The sequence below is a fragment of the Anarrhichthys ocellatus genome, unplaced genomic scaffold, assembly GCF_004355925.1.
Source record: "Anarrhichthys ocellatus isolate YVR2014 unplaced genomic scaffold, GSC_Weel_1.0 scaffold435, whole genome shotgun sequence".
In the NCBI taxonomy this organism is placed as follows: domain Eukaryota; kingdom Metazoa; phylum Chordata; class Actinopteri; order Perciformes; family Anarhichadidae; genus Anarrhichthys; species Anarrhichthys ocellatus.
In genome coordinates, this window is record NW_022280409.1 from 14,899 (window position 1) to 39,061 (window position 24,163).

A 24,163-nucleotide genomic window follows, 5' to 3' on the forward strand; every position below is an offset into this window, starting at 1 on the left:
GTGAAGGCAGTACACTCGTGGAATGCTCTGCCATCACACATACGCACAAAAGACACATACATTCAAACATAGCCTTAAGGAATGGCTTGTTGCCAATCAGTCGTGCGAGCATTGATGTACTGTCTGTCCTGCCTGCTTGTTTCGCCCATATGTGTTCTCAGTGTTATCTATGTGCTGGTACTGTAGGTGGGTTTGTTCTGCCTGACGCATGCTGCAGCCTGTTATTTCTGCTCGGCTCTAGTGTCTTATGTACACTTTTCTTTTGCTTATATGTGTATTGGTTTTGTCTATAAGTTACTGTCTGTTTATCTATGAATTTTAATTCCATTTTTATTTGAAGTTTTGTAATTTTAGGCTGCCTTCAAACATCTGGCCAGATGAGAACTAGCCTCTCTGGCTAACTCTGGCTCACTTACAGTTTGACTGTTGATTGGGGTGCATTGTCCCAGCTAAATAAAGAAATACATAAATAAAATTTGTAATGGAGCCTCAAGTGTAACACTTCAACTACCTTAATCTCAACAAAGTTTAAAGTCTACTGCAAGTAGAAGAAAAGGCTGTTTTTAATACAAAATGCTTTCAATTATATTTTGAGGCTCCTTTTACAGTAGGTGTCATTAATGTGGAGTGCGTATTCTTGATTTGTATTGGTTCACCTTGGACATTAGGAGTGCTGACAACTCAATTCACCTCACACACAGCAAAAAAACAAAATTACTGAGCCACAACTGGTGTCAATGATTAAAAATGCAGTATAATAATAAAATGAATAACAATGCCAGAGGCTCTTTTAATCCCAGTGGTGTGGAGTTGGCTATCATCAGTCTACAGTCTACAACAGTCACTATACTGTAAGTATACAGTTTACATAAACTAAAAAACGTATCACTTGTGATTGACAGTAAATTAAGTTAATGTCAGCCAAAAGAAAATCAGGCAAACATCCATTGTGTCCCTGATTACATCATGAGCTGGGCTCATCTATTACTATATCTATTCGAGTCACACAACTCTGTATGCAAATTTCTGAAAACCTTGCATGTTTGAAAAACCCAAAAGGTTGTTTGACAACACAGAGTCAGTTGCACACAAAAAAAGATGTTCTGAAGTTGTGACTGTACAGTTTATCATAATACTGTCCGCTGGAAATGACATAATGTCCTCCCTCACATGCAGAATGGGAACATAAATAAAACATTGGAAAGAAACGTCAATGTAACTAAAAATAACGTGGTTCACATTGTACAAATTGAGCATCTGATGCTTTGCTCTGGGATTCAAATGCAATGGTAAACCCAAGAAGCGCAAATTGGGGGGCTATACTCTGAGTCGGCTCTCAGTGGAAAGGAACGGAAAATAGGTCGCCTTGTTACATCATCAGCCAATCATGAGGTCCTTAAACTGTATAATATGAAGAAAGATGACACCCCATGTTTAGCATGTGTAGCAAACATCCACACAAACAGAAGTGGACAATGAGAAAGCAATCGGTTGCTTCCATCCCCTCTGTTCCTCTGCATACCTGCGGCAGAATACACGTCTCTGTGGCGACTATAGCGCAGACAGAACGGGTAGCAACAGCGTGTCATCCTGCCGACGCGTCTCACTCCGGATGCCAGAGCATCTCCCATCATCACCGGCGTCCGACAGCGGTCTCCTAACCACCACGACCCGGACAAACTAACGAGGGGAACGCAACAACTAGAATGTGCGGACCATCTCCCACCTGAACCCCCCCAACTAACGGGTTATGTGGGAGATGTTTTCCAAATCGGAAGCGTGTGTCCTACCTGTTTTCTGCTGTTCCAGGCGGGAGAGGAGGAGGAGGAGCAGGCGCAGCAGGATGAAGACAGATGCCGCATTTAGAAGATCAGGAGATAGCGGAAAGGGCGCTGTATATATAGCAGGGACGTAGTGGTGCGCCCTCGTTCAGTCAGGACGCAGATCCCGACACTTTGCGCTCTGTTACTGGTGGCGCACAGCTTCTCCTACATGCGGGTGAAGGGCACAATTGTTGCGCAACATTATCAATTGAATCCTATTTTTTTTAAGTTAAATTAGTGGCTTTTCATGTTAGACTAAAGTTATCGTTTTCATAATATTGTCCTGTGGAGATGCTGTTTGCCTTGAATATTTACATGCTTTTTAATGACAGCCATGATGGTAAACAAATAAAAGCCCCCTTACCGGCGGTTTGTGCGTTATGTAAGCCCTCGTTCCAACATTTGAACCTTTGTTGTGATTAGCTTGACTGACGGCATGTCAAATCATCGTGCGTTTAAGATGTAAGCTGTTAATGCTATAGCTTGCTAGCATCCGCTTTTCTCAACAATAAACTTCAAGCCAAACAACACTTACGGCAAGTTTGGAGGAGTGACCTCTGCAGCATGTGAAGCAGCATTAAGACCTTTGTGTTGGGGGGAAAAATGCAGAAAACATAAAAAAAAACTTAACTGAAAAAAATATATTATGGAAAATCCAAATATCCAAGAGCATATGCTGTGCATCGGATGACTCATAACCTCAGTAGTTTAAATAATCCAAGCTAGCTAGATATAGTGACAGTTTACTCTATTTTATTTTTTACTTTTTTTTTTCTTATATAAGGTTGCTTTGATTTCGTTTTTTACAATTGTTACCGAAATGTGTAAATTTTCCGATGGATAAAGTATGGAACAGCTGCACAGTGTCTCAATAACCTAAAACGTTCAGTACCTTTGACATTACAGAGTGCACGTTATTCTTCTTATATTGGCCTGCCCAATTAATCGGTCAGCCTCCAACGTGTATAAGAAAAGCTCAAAGGTATAGGTCATTTTTTAATTTATGAAATCATGGTAACATGTGGCACAGAGGTCACATCATGTGGGTCCCTGCTCATAAAGATAAAATACTTAAAGTCAATATTGAACTTTCAAAAAGACAAAAGGAATAGGGTACAGTGCACTTTGTAAGGAAATACACCAAGACATCTGAGCTTGAGTGTTTTTTCCCTCCACTGCATCTTTCCTTTGAATTGAAATATAAATGTTTTGTAAATTCAAGATGCCACAAATGGCTATACTTGCATGACATTGGGTAGCAGGTTAATTCCTTTGAGACCACAGATCTTCAACAGCCAAAAATAACAAAACACCTAATTCTTTCCCCCCACCCTCTCACCTATTGTGCTTCCTTGTTTGAGGTTGTATTTACTGCTGTCATTCTGCAGTGGGCAACACGCAGAGCGCTGAAAACTGATTTACTGGCAGAGATTTCGATTTTTTTTTCCATTACGCAGCAGCACACGTGTGTTGCCAGGGTGGGTTGGCTGGAAACAGTTCTTATTGGCATTTGTATTCTTGAAAGCACACCTGTCTTTATCCTGCACTGTGGCAAAACTTTTGTTCTTTGCCAACTGTCACTGCAGCACACTGTAATTAGTTGTGTTGTGCATTATTAGAGTTAGTTGACAGGGGTCATGTTCACTTCACCCATGCTGCATTCTGTGAAGTCTCTCAGCAGATGGGTCGCTGACCTGCTCTCTTACCCAGGCCGAAGTGTGCAGAGGCACAAATGGAGCAGCAGGAGCAGATGGGAGCGAGACGGATGAGAGGAGGATGAGACAAGAGACTGTGTGCTTAATATTTAACCAGTGAAGCAGCATGCTGCTCCGCCCAGAAGGGGGGAGGATAAAATCATCACAGTGAAGTGACACTGATGAAAGAGATGGTGGAATTCACATGTGGAAAGTAAAGTACTCTACGATACTACCCACATTATGAAGTGGCACCTCAAGTGCTGGAGAGACTTCACACTTTTAATCCACAATGTTTCCAATGAAAATACTGTACTTGGTTCAAAATTCCCCCCGAAGTTTCCCAAATACCAGAGCCTCATGCTGGTTTATACCGTGATACTGTAGGTATTCCTTTCATATTTCTGGATGTATAAGGTCATTGTTGACAATGTTGCAAATCATTGAGCAGGACTTCACTGTGGAAATAGAATTTTGATATGATTTTTGCATCAATGTGCTAAAGTCCTTTTATTTGGCAGTTATTGGAATCACTCGATCAACCAACAACAGACTTTCTGTCTGGCTATTTTCTAAGTAAACACTTGCTTAATCGTTTTTAAAAGTAACATAATTGTATTACAATAAGTGTCAATACTTTGATATAAAACCATGTACAGTATGCCGCGTTAAGGCACTTTATAACTATCATCCAGCTGTGAGAAGAACACGCTGCGTTAGCACTCTTTTTCGACCACTTTTTTTTACACCAGAGTACATTTTACTGCCAATACTTTTTACCTTAATTTGAGTAAATTTTATGTATTGTATTGACTCAGGTCAAGGACTCTCAAGGACTGAAGTACTTTTTCTTTCAAATTTATGTTGTCTACTTTGGGTAAAATATCACTGTGAATGCACTAATAAAATAGCCACAGATGAGCTGGTGTATTCATGGTTCACTGTTTTTTGGGTTAGGGTTAAGAAACCGAGCAGTTCAATATACTGTGCTGGTGCTAATGGTGCAGCAGCCTGCAGCAAGCAAATGTTTATGAATATTATGTGGATAATATAAGATCCATTGTGTATCTATGCATTTAATTTGAATGCAAATTAGCAGCACATTTTAAGTATGGTGAAAAGAGGTTGTGCAGCAGCGCCTCCAATTGAGTTACCTCAACTGTCAACAGGCAGATCTCCCTCCTGACCCCTTCATTAACACACGCGCACACACACACACACACACACACACACACACGCTGCAGACCAGTGGGAACCTGGTTTCACAGACACAGATTACCATGCTTGTGGACGTCAGCACCCGATAAACATCCCCTGGAAATTTAAGTCGGCCTATTGCTATGTTTAATCCTTAACAGTCAAACCTCAATGTCACCCATGCTAGTAGAGAATGATGTTATATTCATGACAACATGAATCTAGTGACATTATTAACTGTACTTTTTAAAGCCACACCTCTGTATTCTTGTCTACAGTCAAAAGATTTGTAGACAGTTTTGAAGATATAAGTGAATACCTCGCTAGAATTTAAAAGTAGGACTAAGGCATCTTTTAAAAATGGAGCTTGTTAGATGATGAATTCCTCTTTCCATGGCTAGTTACTGACTCAAAACATATGAGACGGTAGCTTGTCATCCCTTAAACCTGAAACTAGACAGCAGCATGTATGATTAGGACACTGTTAGTTGACATGAAGAATCCTCACGTCACATATAATAAGATAGCAACCATGAAAACAATTCTCAAAAATGCCTTTAGTTAGAGAAAATGGTACCGTCACGTGGTAGTATGTTTTTATTTCACTTCTTCGGTGATGGACTAACTGATTTTGTCAGAAAACTATAACAAATACAAAAACTAGATATAGTACATCCTTCTACAGACAAGTGGCCTCATTTGTACCAGTAAACCACAACTCGTCTTCTGATAACAGCTTCTTCATCAACATTAATTTTGAGAAAGCAAGTCTCAATTCTTTAAAAAAAATTAAAAAACAGGGCGTCACCTCTCCTGTACTGCACACGTTTTCTTAAAGGAATAGTTTGACACATTAGGAAAAACGCTCACTTTGTAGCCAAGAGCAAGAGGAGAAGATGAATACCTCTCTGTGGATTTGATTATCTTTGTACAGAGCCAGGCTAACCGTTTGCTAAGCTAACCGTTTGCTAGCTACAGAGGTCTAATAAATGGACAGACGTGAGAGTGGCATCAATCTTCTTATCTAACTCTCGGCAACAAGGCGAATAATTGTACTTAACCAATTTTGTAAAACTATTCCTTTTCATTATATTTTATTGCTGCCGAAGCCATTTTTAATCCCCTTTGTTAGACTTGTTCTCTAACCTTGCACTCAGTGAAAGTACCAGGAAAACAAAGGCAAACTAAATGTTCCACATCTGCAGCTAAGTCACGGACATGATGCGTCTCTTCTTGTCATTCAGAGGTTTTAGTGAGCAGAAGAAAAAAAAAAAAAAAAAGAATGTCGATTCACCTTTGATTTATTCCATTTGTCACTTAAAATAGTACATTATCCATTTGTTGCTCTTTTTAATAGAGAACTCTTTTGTCCTTGAGGTACAGCAGCAGCCCGAAAATCCATTTCACCTTTTAAATGCCTTTACAATTGTCAGAGGATTCCCAATGCAATGAGCAGCAGGTTTATCTGTTCAATTCTAAATCATGTGTAAGCACAACCGGACAAATTGTTTCCCCAATGATGAGCCAGAGCAATGATTATTCTGGACAAAGCTCACCTCAAATAAGCCTTGAACAGAAGTAGCTTGCATCATTTTTTAACATAAGCATAATAAAGACAAAAACATACATGGGTTTACAGCTAGACAGTTTAGACAGTTCTGTGAAGTCCAAGAAGAAATATTGAAACATGACTGAAAAGAATTCTGCAGTAAAAAACAAGACATTGGCATTTCTTCCTGGGTAGTTTGATGTCAGGTTTTCCTTCTATCACACTTACACATCTATCCAGCGAGTCTATTAAGCTGTTATGTATAAACAATCGTTCTGTTTTTTAAGTGCATCCACTTTCTAGTGTAAAAATGATGATAGTGCATCTCTCCTCTGTCTAGAATAATAAAACCCAGCAACACGCTGTTCTGTCTTAGAAACTGTCACCAGGCCGTACAAGGGAAGTCTCGGCTAAATACGATGATGAGTTAGAGCTATCATCACATCTTGAAATGCATTGAAACAAATCAAAATATCAAGACACTCATTTCGTGCCTTAAGTTGTCTTAAGACATTTCAAGACGTGGCTGATTGTGACTCAATGAATTAAAACGTGTGAACTTGACAGACAAACTTGCTCTGCATCAGGATTTCAGAAAAAAATGTCAAACACCAACAGGACTATTTGTGGAATTTAACTGGTAAAAAACCTCATTCAGGGAACCTGTGAGTCATCTGAGACAAATGTTCCTAAAGATGGCTCCTCTGGATTTAGGCCTCGGCAGATGTTGGAAGAACTCGCACAAACAGGGTTTTGGTGTCTAGAGATTTTACCGATGAATCAGCTGGCAGCTCTGAAAAACAAAAACAAACAGTTACAAAGTATGTTTATTTCTATCTAGTCAGCTAAAATTAGGTTGTGGAAAAACATTTAAGCAATCACAACAGATCAGAGTTTTCAAAAAAAAAAAAAACTGCAAAGATCTCAAGCTGCTCACATTGGGAGGTTAGGTTAGTTTATTTAAATGAGATAATTGAAAAAACTCTGGAAAACCACGAAGGAATGTGCTGTAAAGTTTCCATCCATAATACAGAACTTTATCACACCGTGCCATTATATCATAGCCACTTCACTTCCTCTCAGTGACCCGTTACATGATGAAGGTAAAAACCATCAATCAGATGTTCCTCTCGCTGTATTATTGGCCCTACATCAGTTTAAAAGTCTTCAAAGTGGACGCTATAGTCAAAATGGTATCCGCCATCTTTTCATCTTACCCTGGGTGAGGTCCTGGTCCAGGTAGAGTTTAAGCAGTCTGCTGCGGAGCCCGAACACCTTGGCAGCCTCAGACAGGAGGCCTGAGTAGTGGAGCGCATTCTGACCCACTGGATTCACCAGCAGGAGGGTGCCCACCTCTCCGGTCTGGCATTCTGGGGGAGATAGGAAGAGTGTTGAAGAGAAGTAAACCAGACGGACTTCCTGTCCTTTACAAATCAAGACCAGATTGGCTTGAAGTCCTGTAAAGGTAACAAGCCTGAGCCAAAGCCACGGGACAAACAAGAGAGAGAGAGAGGAGGAATGATAGATCAACAAGAGACAGACTGATCAATAGGTAGATGGAGGGTCAGAGGGGCGAGGGGGAAGTGTTTGAGTGCGAATTACTTTAAGCATAAGATGGATTATGGTACACTTTCTTCAGTAAAGTGAACAGAGTACAACACACAATGAGTGTGTATAAAATAAACAAAAGAACAAAGCACAGTTTCTATTTACTGTACAGATTATGAGTTTATACACAAAACGTATAATTAACATATCAAATATGATGTATTAGTATAGTTTAAAATACCAGACAGTATAGAAAGTAGTTAAAGGAATGGTTGGACATTCTGGGAAAAACATGCATTTGCTTTCCTGTTTGTCTGGTAAATATGAAGCTACAGCCAGAGGCTGGTTAGCTTAGCTAAGTAGAAAGACAGAAAACAGCTCTGCTCACAAGGAAAGATGGTCTGCCTACCAGCACCCTTCTAACGCTCATTTATCAACTTGCTTAATCTAATTTTTTATTTATTTATTTTTTTTAAACAACCCAAAAAAAACAAAGCGTTACAACAACAATTGCGGTTTAATGGGGGATTATGTGTTGGACACTTTCTTTTCAGAAATAGCCAGGCTAAAATTGTCAGCAGGCTAAATTCATTGTTGGTTTTGTTCTGCCCAGGGGATCGGTTGATTATAATTAAAAAGATGAATAGCAGCCTTTTAAACAGTGAGAAGGACTGATTTCAGTTGTGCATGGGTATATGTACAGTATGTGTGTGGTTGTGTGTGTGAGTGTGTTTTTCTCACCAGCTGGCTGTGCGTTGCAGAGCAGCAGGTTAACGTAAGGACATAGAAGGGTGTCGGTGCTGGGGACTTGGCCAGGGGAGGAAGAGCCTGAAGTCACTGACAATGTTTTACCGCTCAAAGCCTGAAGGTCCATTTTACTGGTCAACTCTGCAATGAACACACAAATGCACACCATCAGTTGGAAGAAGCTAGAAACGTTTATATTTGATTTCCTTGTCATAATGCCAAACAAACTAAACTGAAAAAAAGTAGCATTAGATAGCTAACTATGGTTAGCTCGCAGGCTAAATGCTTTACCTACTGATACAGAAGTTTGTACAGTGATGCTTCACCAGCATCCAGTACAGTGTCTGGTGGGTCAATAGCACCTGCACTAGATGGTGTAGTTTGATGACAAAAGTTAGCTACAGCTATGTAGCCCGCTGACAAGGCAGGTGCTCAGTGTGTGTTCTCAGTTAAGCTAGCTAGCCACACATTTTAGTTAAACGCACACACGCACATGTATGTGCACTTCCATAATAATATCATATAGGTATTAGGAAAATTATAAATATTGTGTGGGAGTAATAGGAGATGGCAGATGTTTCAACCATAACAGCGATTCGCTGCATTTATATCTTTCTAAGGGTCCAAAACCAGTTCTCACCAGTCCCGCCGTTGAAGAACCTGAGTTGGGCGTTGTTGGTTCCAAAGATGCTGCTGCACACTTTCTTCAGCTTGTCCAAGTCTAGTCTGTTATCGCCTTTCGGGTTCTCCAACAGCACCACCCCCTCTGAACAAGGAACGAGTCAGCCAGGATTACAGGATTATTGACATAGCTAAACAGTTTACAGAGTGAAATGCTAAATAACCAAGGCTGGAGCAACTTCTATCGACAGTTCAACTGTTGCACATTTTCTTGTTAAATCTTTTCTGGCTGGAAGAACAGACTTGCTTTTTGGCCTTCCAATGTGCTACCTTGTTCTGTGTTGTTGACCTTCACCCTGACGTTCACATAGGTGCAAGCTGGTCCATTTAAAAGAGCCCGAGGGGCTGAAGACCCCTTTACTATGGTTAACTCCAGATCTGAGCCCTTCAGCTGAAAGAAGGGAAAACAAGAGCATGACAAAGACATACTGACTTTTTGTGTTCTTTAAACTAAAAATCTAATTATGACTTATAACACAAATACATTCAGACAATGGTGATATGGGAATCACTAAGCAGAACATTTTTTTTTAACAATATTCCTGCTTGCCCTGAGGTGTCATTTCATACCCGAGTCTTTTCCTCTATGATGACGCTGGCAGTCTTGGGGATGGGGAAGGGCAGCAGTGGAGCCTTGGTGGTAGCCAGGATGAAGTCAGTGTGAGCCTGGATCACAGAGCCCAAGTACTGCCCCTCTGGCTGGCAGCGGTAGTACACAGCTATCTCATCTGATGGCACCAAATGGCCCTGTGAGACAAGGTGGTTGAGTGACAGATAGTGGGTTTTAATATGTAAACGAATACCAAGTACAGTATCATTCAGAAAATAAGTAAGGATGTTTGTTTGAGCAAAAGAGCTGAAAGACAACAGGAACCATTAGTGAGTGAATATGTACTGCTTGAATAACTCTTCAAACAATGATGCAGAATAATAGAAAAATCAGTTATCTGATTTTAAAAAATGATTGCAGAGGACGCAAAGAATCCCAATTTTATGACAAGTAATTCTCTTCAAAGCTTTTTTCTCTTCTATAAGAAAATAAAATCTGTAAGAAACAATTACATAAAGAAGGAAGTAACACAATGAAAAGGCAGCCAAAAGAAGAGAAGGAGGAGATTAAAAACAAAGCAAAAAACAGACAGTGTAGGACCAAATAAAGGGAGGGGGAACAAGGGGAGCTTTTTCATTGGATGAAAGCCTGTCTATTTTGTCATTGTGTGCCGACAGCTTCCTCTAACCTTGACACATTCAAACACATTGATCTCATTCTAATCTTCAGTGTGCAGCCCCTGCACATGTGTGCACAGCCCTACACACATACATTGACTGTATAGTACACACACAAACGCACGTTGCAGTATGTGGCTCAAGGGCAGAGGAATAACGTTAGCTAGATACAGAGAAGCAGTCAATCAATGGAGGAAGGTTTATAGGCTTTTCCTGCCAAGTCAAGGTACTGACCCTACCCTGAAGGGGTTAGTACAGTGTTTGAGAGTGTATGTGTGTGTCAAGTCACAGAACTACAGCTATCTCCAGTTCTCCAGTCAAGTCCAACAACGAAAAGGAAACGCTGACCTCCATTTCTCAACCCTGCATATGTTAACACACAAATACCCACACAAAACACTGATTAAGACACACATGCACAACCACAAACTACAACCAAACATGTCAAAGAATTGCTCAAAATTAATTCCCATCGCAGGGGTGGAAAATTCTTAACAGATCTCAGTTTGAAATAACTGGAGGAATTTAGCCTGGCCGGGAGCCAGAGCACACCACTGCTATAGGGGGACGGAAAAAACAGTTTGTTGCTTGTGAAAACAAGAGGTTGTTGGCTAATCCGTCTTTACTCCCCAGACCACTTCAAAGCTCCAACATTAGAATCTGAAAGGGGCCAGACTGTAATTAAGCTTCCATTAAGCCTGCCTTATGATGGAGAAACTTCTAACTGTGACGCTGCAGTGGAAAGATTTGAAAACTGCCCTGACAGAATTAGCATGGGACATAAAGAGGAAAGGGGTAGCACGGGGTGATCAGGAGGGAAATGTAACAAAATGATACAGCACATTTCTTTATGCTTGGTCTACATTGTGAGGCTGGAACCACCGATAACTTTCATTACAATCAATTCATAGTTTATAAAATGTCAGAAAAGAGTGACAAACGTCCACCGCAGCGGCTTGCTTAGTTGTCTTGCGACGTATTATTATTATTATGTATTTTGTCTTCCAGTAACCACCACCTCAGTGGCATGTTTTGCTCACCCTGGCACAGCCCAGATTACATGTGTTGGCAAACTGTTTCTAATATGTTGTATTCTATTCATTAGACACTGGATTGTAAAATTCACTAGTAGTGTGTTATGTGTCACTCTGGTTTCCATAGCTAGTAGTGCTCCTGAAATAAGTGTCCCACCTTCTTGCGTAGTTTCTGAATGCGGTTGATGACCTCTCGGGCAACGCCTTCATCCATCATGGACTGGTCCGGGGTGACATCCAACAGCACAAGAACCTGGAGGACAGCAGACCCAGAGGACAACAGGAGGGCTTTTAAACTACATATTTACAGAACTGATGTTACCAAAAGACACCTGTATCAGTATCGGCTCAATTCAACAACAAAAAACAACAATAAGTGTGGGCAAACCAGACTCATTCAATATGTATTTGAGCACAAATATAAAGCTTTCTTTCAGATATTAAGTTTCAATATTTGGGCAAAGAGAAATACAGAATTCTGAGGTACGTATATTGTAAGAAAACAAATGTTTAATTTATACATTTCTATTATTATTTTTTTATCAATCAACTAAGTATCTACTTTAGCCAGTTGTAGGTTAGCACCCTAAACAAAGCTTGTTGACTCCCTTGCCGAGGTGATGTAGTTAAGGCATGAATTAAATGTTTTCATGTTACCATAACAACAAACAGTGAGCTCCTACAAAATGAATGCTGACAGGTTGTACTCTCATCATGTACACCCCACAATTACTGCAATGTCCATCTGACAGAGTAGTAGAAGAGTGTGACATCATTTCACTTGAAATGAAGATCTTGGACTTCCACTCAGTGACCAGACTCCTTCAGCCATGCGCTAACAACTATACAGCTGACAAGGCAGCGAGCAACCTTCATGTAATAAATCTGCCTTACACTGTTGTTCAAACATTTATAATGTAAAAGTAATAAAAAACAACAACCACCCACGCAGCAATAATGACAATATTGAGTGTCTGTTGTGCTGCTGCTGCGAGCCCCGAACACTTCACCATGGGAAGAAAAAAAAGGATTACAGAGTGACTGAGAAAAGTCCACAAAAGCAAACAGAGAAAGAATATGAGAGAGAAAGAACAGAGAAACAGACAGATGGGAGCTGGAGAGTCAGTGCGAGCGAGCGAGTGTAACAGAGAGAACTAAAAAGCCAGCTCAGTAAACTGGTATGAAGGTGCAGCCGTGTGGTGTGTGCACGGTTGGAGGAGCACTGATTAGAGAGGGCCTGTGGGAAACGCATACATGCCGCTTTCCACTTAGCCGTGAAATGATTTCATACATCACACTCACAGTGAGGACGAATAAATGCATTTACAGTATATGGCGGCTTGGTGCAGGAGCAGTCGTGGAAAGGCATATAGATATATACAGTTGTGTGAAAAAGTGTTTGCCCCCTTCCTGATTTCTTATCTTTTTGCATGTTTGTCACACTTAAATGTTTCAGATCATCAAACAAATTTAAATATTAGACAAAGATAAGACAAGTAAACACAAAATGCAGTTTTTAAATGAAGGTTTTTATTATTAAGGGGGAAAAAAAATCCAAACCTACATGGCCCTGTGTGAAAAAGTGATTGCCCCCTAAACCTAATAACTGGTTGGGCCACCCTTAGCAGCAACAACTGCAATCAAGCATTTGCGATAACTGGCAATGAGTCTTTTACAGAGCTGTAGAGGAATTTTGGCCCACTCATCTTTGCAGAATTGTTGTAATTCAGCCACATTGGAGGGTTTTCGAGCATGAACCGCCTTTTTAAGGTCATGCCACAGCATCTCAATCGGATTCTGGTCGGGACTTTGACTAGGCCACTCCAAAGTCTTCATTTTGTTTTTCTTAAGCCATTCAGAGTGGACTTGCTGGTGTGTTTTGGATCATTGTCCTGCTGCAGAACCCAAGTGCGCTTCAGTTTGAGGTCACGAACAGATGGCCGGACATTCTCCTCCAGGATTTTTTGGTAGACAGCAGAATTCATGGTTCCATTTACCACAGCAAGTCTTCCAGGTCCTGAAGCAGCAAAACAGCCCCAGACCATCACACTACCACCACCATATTTTACTGTTGGTATGATGTTCCTTTTCTGAAATGCCGTGTTACTTTTACGCCAGAGTATTTTCCCAAAAGTCTTGGGGATCATTAAGATGTTTTCTGGCAAAACTGAGACGAGCCTTTATGTTCTTTTTGCTCAGCACTGGTTTTCGTCTTGGAACTCTGCCATGCAGGCCATTTTTGCCCAGTCTCTTTCTTATGGTGGAGTCATGAGCACTGACCTTGATTGAGGCAAGTGAGGCCTGCAGTTCTTTGGATGTTGTTCTGGGGTCTTTTGTGACCTCTTGGATGAGTCGTCGCTGCGCTCTTGGGGTAATTTTGGTCGGCCGGCCACTCCTGGGAAGGTTCACCACTGTTCCATGTTTTCGCCATTCGTGGATAATGGCTCTCACTGTGGTTCGCTGGAGTCCCAAAGCTTTAGAAATGGCTTTGTAACCTTTTCCAGACTGATAGATCTCAATTACTTTGTTTCTCATTTGTTCCTGAATTTCTTTGGATCGCAGCATGATGTCTAGCTTTTGAGGATCTTTTGGTCTACCTCACTTTGTCAGGCAGGTCCTATTTAAGTGATTTCTTGATTGAGAACAGGTGTGGCAGTAATCAGGCCTGGGTGTGGCTAGAGAAATTGAACTCAGCTTTCCAAAGATGTGATAAACCACAGTTAATTTATGTTTTAACAGGGGGGGCAATCACTTTTTCACACAGGGCCATGTAGGTTTGGATTTTTTTTCCCCCCTTAATAATAAAAACCTTCATTTAAAAACTGCATTTTGTGTTTACTTGTGTTATCTTTGTCTAATATTTAAATTTGTTTGATGATCTGAAACATTTAAGTGTGACAAAAATGCAAAAAAATAAGAAATCAGGAAGGGGGCAAACACTTTTTCACACAACTGTATATCTATATTAAAATATCAGGTTACATTAGACTTTGCAGCTCAATCTAATAGTCAGGTGGCAGTAAGGAGAGAGGGGGGTGTACTGTACGTGTGTATTTCTATACCTTTTTGTTAACAAGAGACTGAAATTTAACAATTATTTATAACCCTTTGTGTAAAACAAGGACATGAATGATATGTCAACTTTCACAAGTTAAAAATAATATGTGATACAATCAATTATGACGGGTGCAGCAAGTGTAGGAAATAAATTAGGAAAATATTCAAAACATTAAACCAACTAAAAGTAGTAAAATAAAAATCTATATCTATATTCATTCAAATAAAAAGGATGCAACTGCTTCAAGGTTTTAAGGAACAGCCTCACATTTTGGGTAATAATTATTCTCTTTCTAGCCGAGAAAAGAAGGAACTATGGTTGAAAGAAAGTAGTTCCTACATGAAACTGCTCAGAAGGTCTGTGGATTATCTTGATCATGAGTTATGGAAAAATGCATTGCTGGTGAGTATTTCAAATGAAAATGGCGCATAGAGTCGCATTATAGTGGACAGAAGGCAGACATCTCTACGGCGGATATCTTCAAAACTAGGCAACTCACATCAAAACAATCCACATTGATAAATAGCACTGAAGTAAGAGGAAAAATATGTGCTTTTGATTTTGGGTTTAACTGTCCCTTTAAACAGGGAAGCTATGTTTGTCCACAGAAAATCAAGAAATAAATCTTATTTTTATGCTTTTTTTCCTGAATGATGTTAAATGTGCATGCAAAAACTATCTAATGCAAAAATGATTGGGTTTAAATGGAAAGCATACCTGTGAATCAGAGTGTGCTTCATACTGCGCTGCTGAGCCAGAGCTCTGGTCGAAGGTGTACATGAGTCTCAGGTCCTCCTCATGAAGCTCATGGCCGTCCACCTCGATGGATCCTTAACATGAACCACAACAACATGGAAACGTTCAGAACTACAGTTATGGTACTGAACCTAAAAATATGGGGGGAAAAAATAACATCCATCGAGTCAGAGAACAGCAAATGAATTGTAAGTATACGTAGATTTGCTGTCCGTGCAGAACTCAACACCAGTGGAACCCTACTGTGTCTCAGCATCATCAGACCACATATCTGAACCACCATAAAGCATACAGCCAACACAAAACTCACCAGGGGCTGTGAGAAAATGAGTCAAACCATACTTAATATACATTCATCAAAACGATTTGCTACCACAAATATTAAGATGTTCCTCTTGGGTTGGGATATTCTCGGACAAAACAATGTGGTTGAGTCTACACAGACGATGATGAACAATGTTCTGGTGCGTTGTCAGTTGGATGTCGAGTGACACGAAATAAAGAACAATTTTTAACTGTTTGGAAGTAACAGTTTTGTTGAATCACTCACATCACTACGTAATAGTTAAACTAGATAATAATAATAACATAAAAACTCAACTAGACGTACAGATTTTCAGATGCTTTCTATAAATCTAAAATACCACCAGTCTAATTACAGAAAATGTATAATTTAAGAGAGGATGAAAATCCATTTATGCATTAGAAAATTATCTATATATTGATGCCCATTATGATCAAATCGATGCTGACAACAGACTTTAATGCAGATTGGATGATAAACAATTAGTTGCTGGGCTATTCTCCTAATTCAATTTCAATACAGTGCCAACTGATAGTGTGAAATGATTATTTAGTTCGGTGTTTGTCTCGTGGAACGGATTCTAGAAATGGTTTCAATTACACCTAATCATACTGAGTAAAGTGCTCTCTTAACCCGCATGCATGCCGGGGCTTTGTTTTGAATTGGCATGGGTCTAAACCAGTATTTGCTTGCTTTTTCAGATTCCTCACATTGTAGTCTTCCTGTCCAAATCCACACGAGATCTGAGCTTTTAAACAATACAGCAAACCCATTCTAGTCAGGTTTATATCTCCATTTTGCCAGTGGCAGCAATTACCCCCGTCTGTGTCCCGACTAAAAAGCGTGACAGGGTTCTCCTCTCCTCTTCACTTCTCCAAACCCAGAGGCTGGGTGAAACAGTCACTCCCTTTCTCTCTAATCATAGATTTCCATGGTTTGATTTCCTGTGTCCCTCCCTGCTTCTCCGCTCTTTTCCACCTTCTCTCTTAACCTCTTTGGGATGGGATCAAAAGCTGCAGGTAAGGAATATTGAGTCATACAACCAACGGTCATGAACGCACATCAGTTTCTCGCCAAATCGCTCCCCTTCTAGTCTAAAAAGGTTTTCTGAGTAACGGATTCTCAGCTAGAAATTGCTCAAGAGGTTAAAAGTGGACACCGAGTCTGAGTAGTTAGCTTTTTCATGTATAGATTATTTCAGAGTCAGTGGTGTACCTTCCACCAATTGTCAGCTAGCTGAAGCTTGATATTGTGTTGAACTATTCCTTTTAACAGCGACAGGTGAAACATTATACATTAGCACCGTAAAAGCAGGTTTTGTAATCTAAAACGTCCCATCTTGGCTTTAATATCAAGTCAGTGAAATGCTACTTGGTTCCGCTGCACACAGTCATCTGTGTGTTTCCACCATCCATCTCTTTCCTTCCATCGCCCAGCCTCCTTCTCTCCTTACAATTGGCTTCATTTCAAACATCCGAGTGATTGGAAATGTTAAGTTCCCACAGCCCAGCTGACCTCCACTGCTTCCTTCCCCAGAGATTCTGGGGGCTCTCCTCGTCTCTCTATAATTGGAGAGACAAGATACCTTGCAGAGCTTTGATCCGTACTCCGGCTCTGATTATAGTTTCAGAAGGGTAAGGGTTTGGCATTCGGAGGATAAACTGCCCGTCTGTCTGTACTCGGCTTCATTGCAAGGACTCACAGTTGAGCTTTTAGTGAAATATATATGATTTCAACACAATTTGCAGCAACGGTGCAGCTGTAAATGTGTGTAAAATCCTAAAACCAACCTGCTGTTCTTCACTCATTAATGATTGTGTAAACTAAATCACAGACTACTGATTTAGTTTTTGACATAAAGACCACAAGTACTAAAAACTAAATTCACACAGGCGTACATTGTGTAAATGCAAACAAAAGAACTTCATAATTTTAAAGATTTTCCTTTGAGTCTGATTTTTAAGTTCACAGATTTTGCGTCTTTTTTTGAAAACAGAGCAATACCTGTCTTCTGGAAGGCCTCGAGCTGTTCGCTGGTGAGCTCCTTGATAGAAGCCGTGATGGCTTTGAAGGCCCCCTTCAGTCTCTTGCCCAGCACCATGTGGTCCGGCTCGGCTCTCAGACGGATCCCGTACTTGTCCTTGTCTGTTGACAGTGTCAACTGTCGCACATTAAGCTCCTGGAAGATGAAAAGAAAAAAGACACAACCTATGTCTTAGAAAAGGTCTTGTCGCTGCCTTGATGCTTCCCAAGTATATGGATGAGTACCAGTTACTAGGGTTGTTACTGTTGATCAAAAAACAAACATGAAAATGAATACAAAAATTGAAACAAATAAAATAAAATACAATTTTAATGTGCACTGCAAAAATAACAAAAAAACCTCATTTCATTACATGTCGTTAAATCATTAAAGGCCAAAAACGTTCGCTAAATAAAATGAACAAAGCCCTCCTGGCAACAATGCAAATGTTAAGTGACCCAGTTGCATTTGTTCAGTTTAACCTTTGAACCTTTTAAACTCACGCACCCAACATCTGTCCAATCAATCCAAAAGCAATGTAAGACTTGAAATAAATTAGTTAGTTACAAAAATATTGTCTGCATTCATTAAACTGCCAATGCACATTAAAAGTGAACTAAAGCTAAACTTAATAGAAAACTTAACAAAAACACAACTCGAGAAAACAATTAAATACTTTAAATACCCCGGGCATGTACTGTAAAGAGCAAATCAATACTTGATTACTATCGAGTCATGCACTTACAGAGTAAGTCAGCCATGAAATCAACTGGTAAGTGAGTCCTCCTATACAGGCAGTACTTTCAGTACAGTACATTTTATTCCTAAATCTAAATGGAGATAGAAATCTGTGATCCGGTTATATCTGGTGTAGCAATAGAGATACTAAGTTTAGACATTCTGACACCCACCCTGGCCTGCCATGCACAGCTTCTTTCAGTCAATCATGCTGAAAAGCGGGACTTAGTTCGAGCATATCTGAGCACAGATAAGCTGCTGTAGTGCTGTAGTGGGCTGAGTGTGGGGTGGAAAATAGCAGCTGGAACTCCTGTTTTGAGCTGAGCTTGGTTTGTGAAAATAGGAATGAATCAACGCTAAAGGGCACAAAAAGCACCTCTCTTATCTTCAAGACATTTATGGCTTTGTTTGTGTGTGATGTTGTTGCATTACAATATATTCAGGCTGCCGTCAAATAAAACAGCAAAGTCATTGGATATTTCCACTGAACGTCTTCAGCTCGGCAACGCAAAGCTGATCAAAGCTACAGCCATCAACAGCCAATCCAATTGTGTGCCTACTTTCTTCCATAAGACTTCCGACTGTATCAAATAAAATAAGTAATTTCCACCACATAGCCCACTGGTTTCTGAAGAGCCGTTTTGAAGCTCAAAGTGAGTGGCTCTGGCCGTCTCCACCTTGACGACACAGCTTAACTCGAAAAGTGGGGTTGAGCTGAGCCAGCTAGCTGCTAGCTGTCTGCCCAGCTAGCAGCTAGCCACTGTCTGCCACTGAAATATGCCAGTGCTAGTATTAATGCCAATGGTATCCGCTACTCTATACATTGGAAAGGCCATTCTGAAGGGTCTTGAGTTAAGCTAGATGCTTTGTTACATCCTGTAGGAGTCAAATTAAAAACTGTAATTGCTCCAGACATGTGCTGTAAACAGAAAATGTAATTCACTCAGAGAGCAAGTCAGCCATGAAATCAACCAGTCAGCGAGCCAGTCGATAACAACAATAGGTGCCCAATCGCTGCACATTTAGGTAGTGATAAAATAAATTTAAATGAATCACAGAGAAGGACCAGTTAAATAGTAATAATTATAGAACAATAATGAAGGAATCTAAGTAAAAGCCGCAGTGAAAAGGTGAATCCCAACTTTCAAAAGCTCAGCTCAACTGAAATGACATCAATAGTAAGAGAGTCTGAAGGTTCTTCTCTGGGCTGCAGGACCTTAAAGTGCTCTCAGTTAGGATCAAATAAACCTTGTTTACTGGAGGGAAGCTAGACGCCGGCAAGGTTAAATGTTTTCCTCACCAGAAATCAAATAGAGTGAGAGGTAAGAAGTGGCTCCAACTAAGATTAAGCTTGAAGGTTCCAACAAAAGGTTGCACCAGCAGCCCTTCTACAGGTAATCCCCATCTCATATATGGAAACAAGAGCCACAATCAATTCTCCATCTAAGATGCATCAGTAAGAATGGAAAGACTTCAACATTTCCAGGTAAAGCATTGAACAGCTTGAAACATTCTTACTGAAGAGTAGTTATCTGAGTCAGCTGTGGAACAACATTGACTTATTGAGCTTTGTTGGTGCAAAAGCAAACCCAAAGACAAAGAGATAATGTCAGTTTAATGGCTTCCTGCACTAAATGACAATTAGTCTGTCTGAGTCTTTTGGGCAGCACCTGAATGGACCAGACACACTTGTAATCAATCTGCAATTTACAGTTCATAACAATACACTGATGATGTTATGTGAATGCTATAAAAAAATCAAAAAAAGACACTGACATTGGAAATGCATTGTTTTTTATATAGTTAAACATACAGGATGTCTTGACCTTACCTGGAAAGTCAAACTTGCAGGCTCTTTATGTAAAACAAGAGCTAGGAGAGCTGCGTGAACTATAACGATGCTTATTACTGTGACTATGAAGCACACAAACACATTAACAGTAATTCAATGTTTCCATGTGATGGAGGAAAAAAAAGTCTATAGTTGATGAAGGGTTTTGCATGTGTGGCAATTGGAGTAGATCAAATGTAAAACCATTTTCCAAGGCATCTGCTCCACCCCCTTTTTTTAGATGAACCAACCGCAGACATTTAAATTACAGCTGAAGATACAGACTGCGTGCGAGCATGTGCTCCCTCCCCCCCTCTATCAAATCAACACACTGGCAGGGTCTGGGAGAGCTAACTCTGTCACTTAAACATCTAATGGTACTGATCAAAGCAAAAGTAAAACTTATAGGAAAGATGAGCAGAAGATGCACCTCTTTCCTTAAAGCAGAGAACTGGTAAAGTAATAAGACGACTTCATTACGGCACAAATCAACACACAATCACAGCGTGTTCTACTTACTTCCAGGATGTATTTCTGCAGGGACTGAATGTCTTTCAGAGCTTCTGCGTCTTGGTGAATAACTACCACCTCCTTTAATGGGTACTGAAATACACACCAACATTACAGTGGGTCACATGTTCCAGCACAAAAAAACACAGAAATGGGGTTGTCATATTTAACACAACATAACTTAATATGATGAAGCCATATCTATGGGAGAGCTATAGCAAGTTAGGGATCCCGTAAAGAACTGTAAACAAGTAATATAATTGATATTTTACAGTTAACAAAACATAAACATGTCTTTGGCATTTCTGTGCTGCAATTTCTTGTTACTCGGCCGACATCGCTACCGATATCAGCAGATATATCGTACGTTTCCCAGAGTCTTAATTCACTGTGCCTCTTATACTGGAGTGTATGAACAGAATAGTAAAGTTGATGATTCACCTTAACGGGCAGAGTCTTCCTGTCTCGGATCACTCGGCCCAGCTCAATCACAGACTGCATCTGACAGACGGCGCTCTCGATGCGCTGGTCAATCACACTCTCCCTGAAATACAGAAACACAAATAAAGAAAATCTAAGCATCACCACCTCATACGTAGCGTTGCAATGCCATGGCACGAGCGTCTGAATAACCTCTGAACTCTGCAGTTTTGGTTGTACGGGAGAGGAAGTTAACCTGGTGAGACTTTTGCAATTGCAACGGGTGCCACCTGACCGAGCGGCCTCCTTATAATAAGTGGATGTGGGAAGATGAGAAGAACATCTTTTAAAACTACACACCTTCTGATGTACCATTTCAAGTCACAGTGAGGGGACGTAGGTGCGTTTCTGCCAAAAAACCTACAGGCAACGGTCGTCATATTCTGGTTAATCAGTGGTTTAGAAATTTGAAATTACTATTATATTGAGGAAAATGAATAACAGAGCACGACAAGGTTAGTACCATATATCTTAACAAAGACAGAGTTCAGAACCACCAGCGCCAGAGTTTGACTCGGGAACATCCACTAATAAGGTACACTGCGACTTCCACCGCTGTATTCAAATTAGAGCTGCACAGCCAGATCATCACGCATAATAGCGATATTAGCCCTAACTGTCTGGAGGAGCACACACTCGTGCGTGCGTGTGTGTGTGTGTGTGCACAATGCTTGTTCATTTATTCCAACAGTCTTCTTCTCCATGTGTGCACACACACACAACAGTGGCGTAAAATGAGAGAGGAGAGCACTCCAAGGACAGCCAATCATTTAATGAGCTGATTGAGGAGCAGCTCTTCCCACCGCCTGATTGGTGGCTGACCTTTGGGAGGGGGGGGTGAAGTGGTCCCATTCGACAGCAGGACGGACAAGCGGCTAACAAAGCCGCGGCACTGAGTGCTGCCAAAGTGACAGGAGAGATTATATGAACCATTACACAAACTATTTTCCTTACGCTAAATCAAGTGGATATTTAATCATGTCAGAACTTTTTCGTTGTTGAAGATGATGCAATTAAGTTTGGGCAATTAGACATTCCTCCCGGGCTTTACAAAACTGATCAGCCACCGAGGCAAGAGTGAAGGGAATGAAATGGTCATATTTTGTGAGCAATATCCAGCCACGAGGCTGACAGTCAAAGACAAGCCTTTTGTATTTCTGCTTCTCTAAATCTCTCATTGCTTTCTAAATAAGGCAGTTTGACTCTGAAAATACAAACGGGGTTGGGCTGCTTATCGAGACGATAGCAGTGAACCTGAGAGAAGCTGTGCACAAGGATTTCAATGTCTTTCTCTGTATCGGATGACCATGTTGTTGCTTATAACTAACTATGTAGCGCTGTGGAAAATGCATCTGTGATTAACTAATCACCCAGAAACAAAGCCTTGCATTTGACACATGAACTGAAAATCTGCTTAGAAATGACTCAAAAGCAAATCTTTATCTACAGCACTAATAATTCCCATGTATATATATTTGATCAGAGTATCAACTAACAACACAGAGGAAGAGGAAGCAGCGAACAGCAGGAATAAAGAGAATAAATGGTTAAGACCCAAAGAGAACAGCTGCTGTGAAGCCTGAAACTTCCTTTAGAAACTACTGTGGACTTTTGAGCTTCAAAGGCGTCCACTTCGAGGAGTTCAGAGTGTGATGCGATCGGGGTAAAGCAAGGCCACGCACTCTAGGTGAGACTGATTAAGCTCTGCACTAACAGTGGATATCCTCTGAGGAAAGGACGTTCTCCTTTTTGAAACATTTGATCTGCATTGTGTGGATGAAAGGTACGATATAAAGTCTATTTTCATTCCTGTCATTTATAGGACTGTGACGTGCTGCTCTAAATATTTACTGCAAAGCGAATATACGATGATGATTCACTTTGTGATCTCACCTTGTGAGCGAATCAGACAGATCCTGATGCATTGCATTCCATGATCGATCTAGTTTCTAGAATAAATATGTAGTTTCTTTTTGTATGATTTTCCCTAAAACTTTATATATTTCATAACAGTGCAATAGATCCCTCTTACGTCGGCTGTATTTCAGCCCTCCACAATGACACTGTGGGTAAACTCCATATAAAGAGTATGTACATTCTCAACTTCTACCTGGTTTCTCCAAGTACAATATTCAAAAGATGTGGGGAGCGACCAGGGGAAAACAGGTGACACGTTGACAATCACAATCGCAAGAGACACTTTTAGCTCTTGGATAGCGACAACTCTCGGGGCTCTTTTGCCATTTTTCCTCTTTAATTTAAGCTTTAAATGAATCGGTCAACGTCCGTAAAAATTTGACCTTTATTGAAGGCTTTTTCCAACCTGACTTGGGGCAGCATGAGATAGTGGATGCTGCCGCTGTCCTTCTCTTCGACAGAGGCGGGATCGATGAGGTGACGCAGATTTTGGTACATCATCTCTGTAATGAAGGGTGTGAAAGGAGCCTGAGGAGAAGGAAGGGGAAAAAAGGAAGAGAACATTATTAGATGCTCTGTACTGTAGTTAATTTACATTTTCTGACAATAAGGTCTAAAAGTCAGAAGCATCTGCATAATCAGCATAAAAAACAGATTTTTACGGTAGTTTTTTTTCCCCTCAGTGGTGATAAAGTTCAAACAGAATGGTGCCAGAGTGAGGTTACTTCTAGTGTAACTTTCTTTCAACCATGCTTAATTCATTTCTGAAGCTCAGATCTGTATTGATGTGGGTTAGGCTAACTGGTGCTTAGCGTGCATCTCGCCTCACATGCAAACATCTTCAATGTGTTATAAATAAAAACTCCTACTGCTCATGCATAATTCATAGCCATGCCAGCACATACACCTCGTCCATACCAGCGTTATTTCTTCGTGTCTTGCACACACAAAAGCAAAACCTCACCACGAGAAATTTCCCCAATACAGTCTCTTTTTTCTCACACACACACACACACACACACACACACACACACACACACACACAC

The 24,163-nt window shown here is 40.5% G+C and overlaps 1 protein-coding gene across 1 annotated transcript; it reads right to left on the bottom strand.

Annotated features, from left to right (window-relative positions):
* Window positions 1–5,999: 5,999 nt before the first annotated feature.
* On the bottom strand, window positions 6,000–24,053 carry LOC116401415 (isoleucine--tRNA ligase, cytoplasmic-like). The gene is made up of 12 exons (XM_031879783.1): window positions 23,524–24,053; window positions 21,162–21,264; window positions 20,730–20,813; window positions 17,623–17,797; window positions 15,276–15,388; window positions 11,658–11,753; window positions 9,810–9,986; window positions 9,510–9,630; window positions 9,199–9,324; window positions 8,553–8,699; window positions 7,481–7,633; window positions 6,000–7,056 (listed from the first exon to the last, which is right to left on the bottom strand). The coding sequence occupies exons 1-12, from the start codon at window positions 23,679–23,681 to the stop codon at window positions 6,974–6,976; spliced, it is 1,536 nt and encodes a 511-aa protein (XP_031735643.1). The 5' UTR covers window positions 23,682–24,053; the 3' UTR covers window positions 6,000–6,973.
* Between the last annotated feature and the right edge of the window lie 110 nt (window positions 24,054–24,163).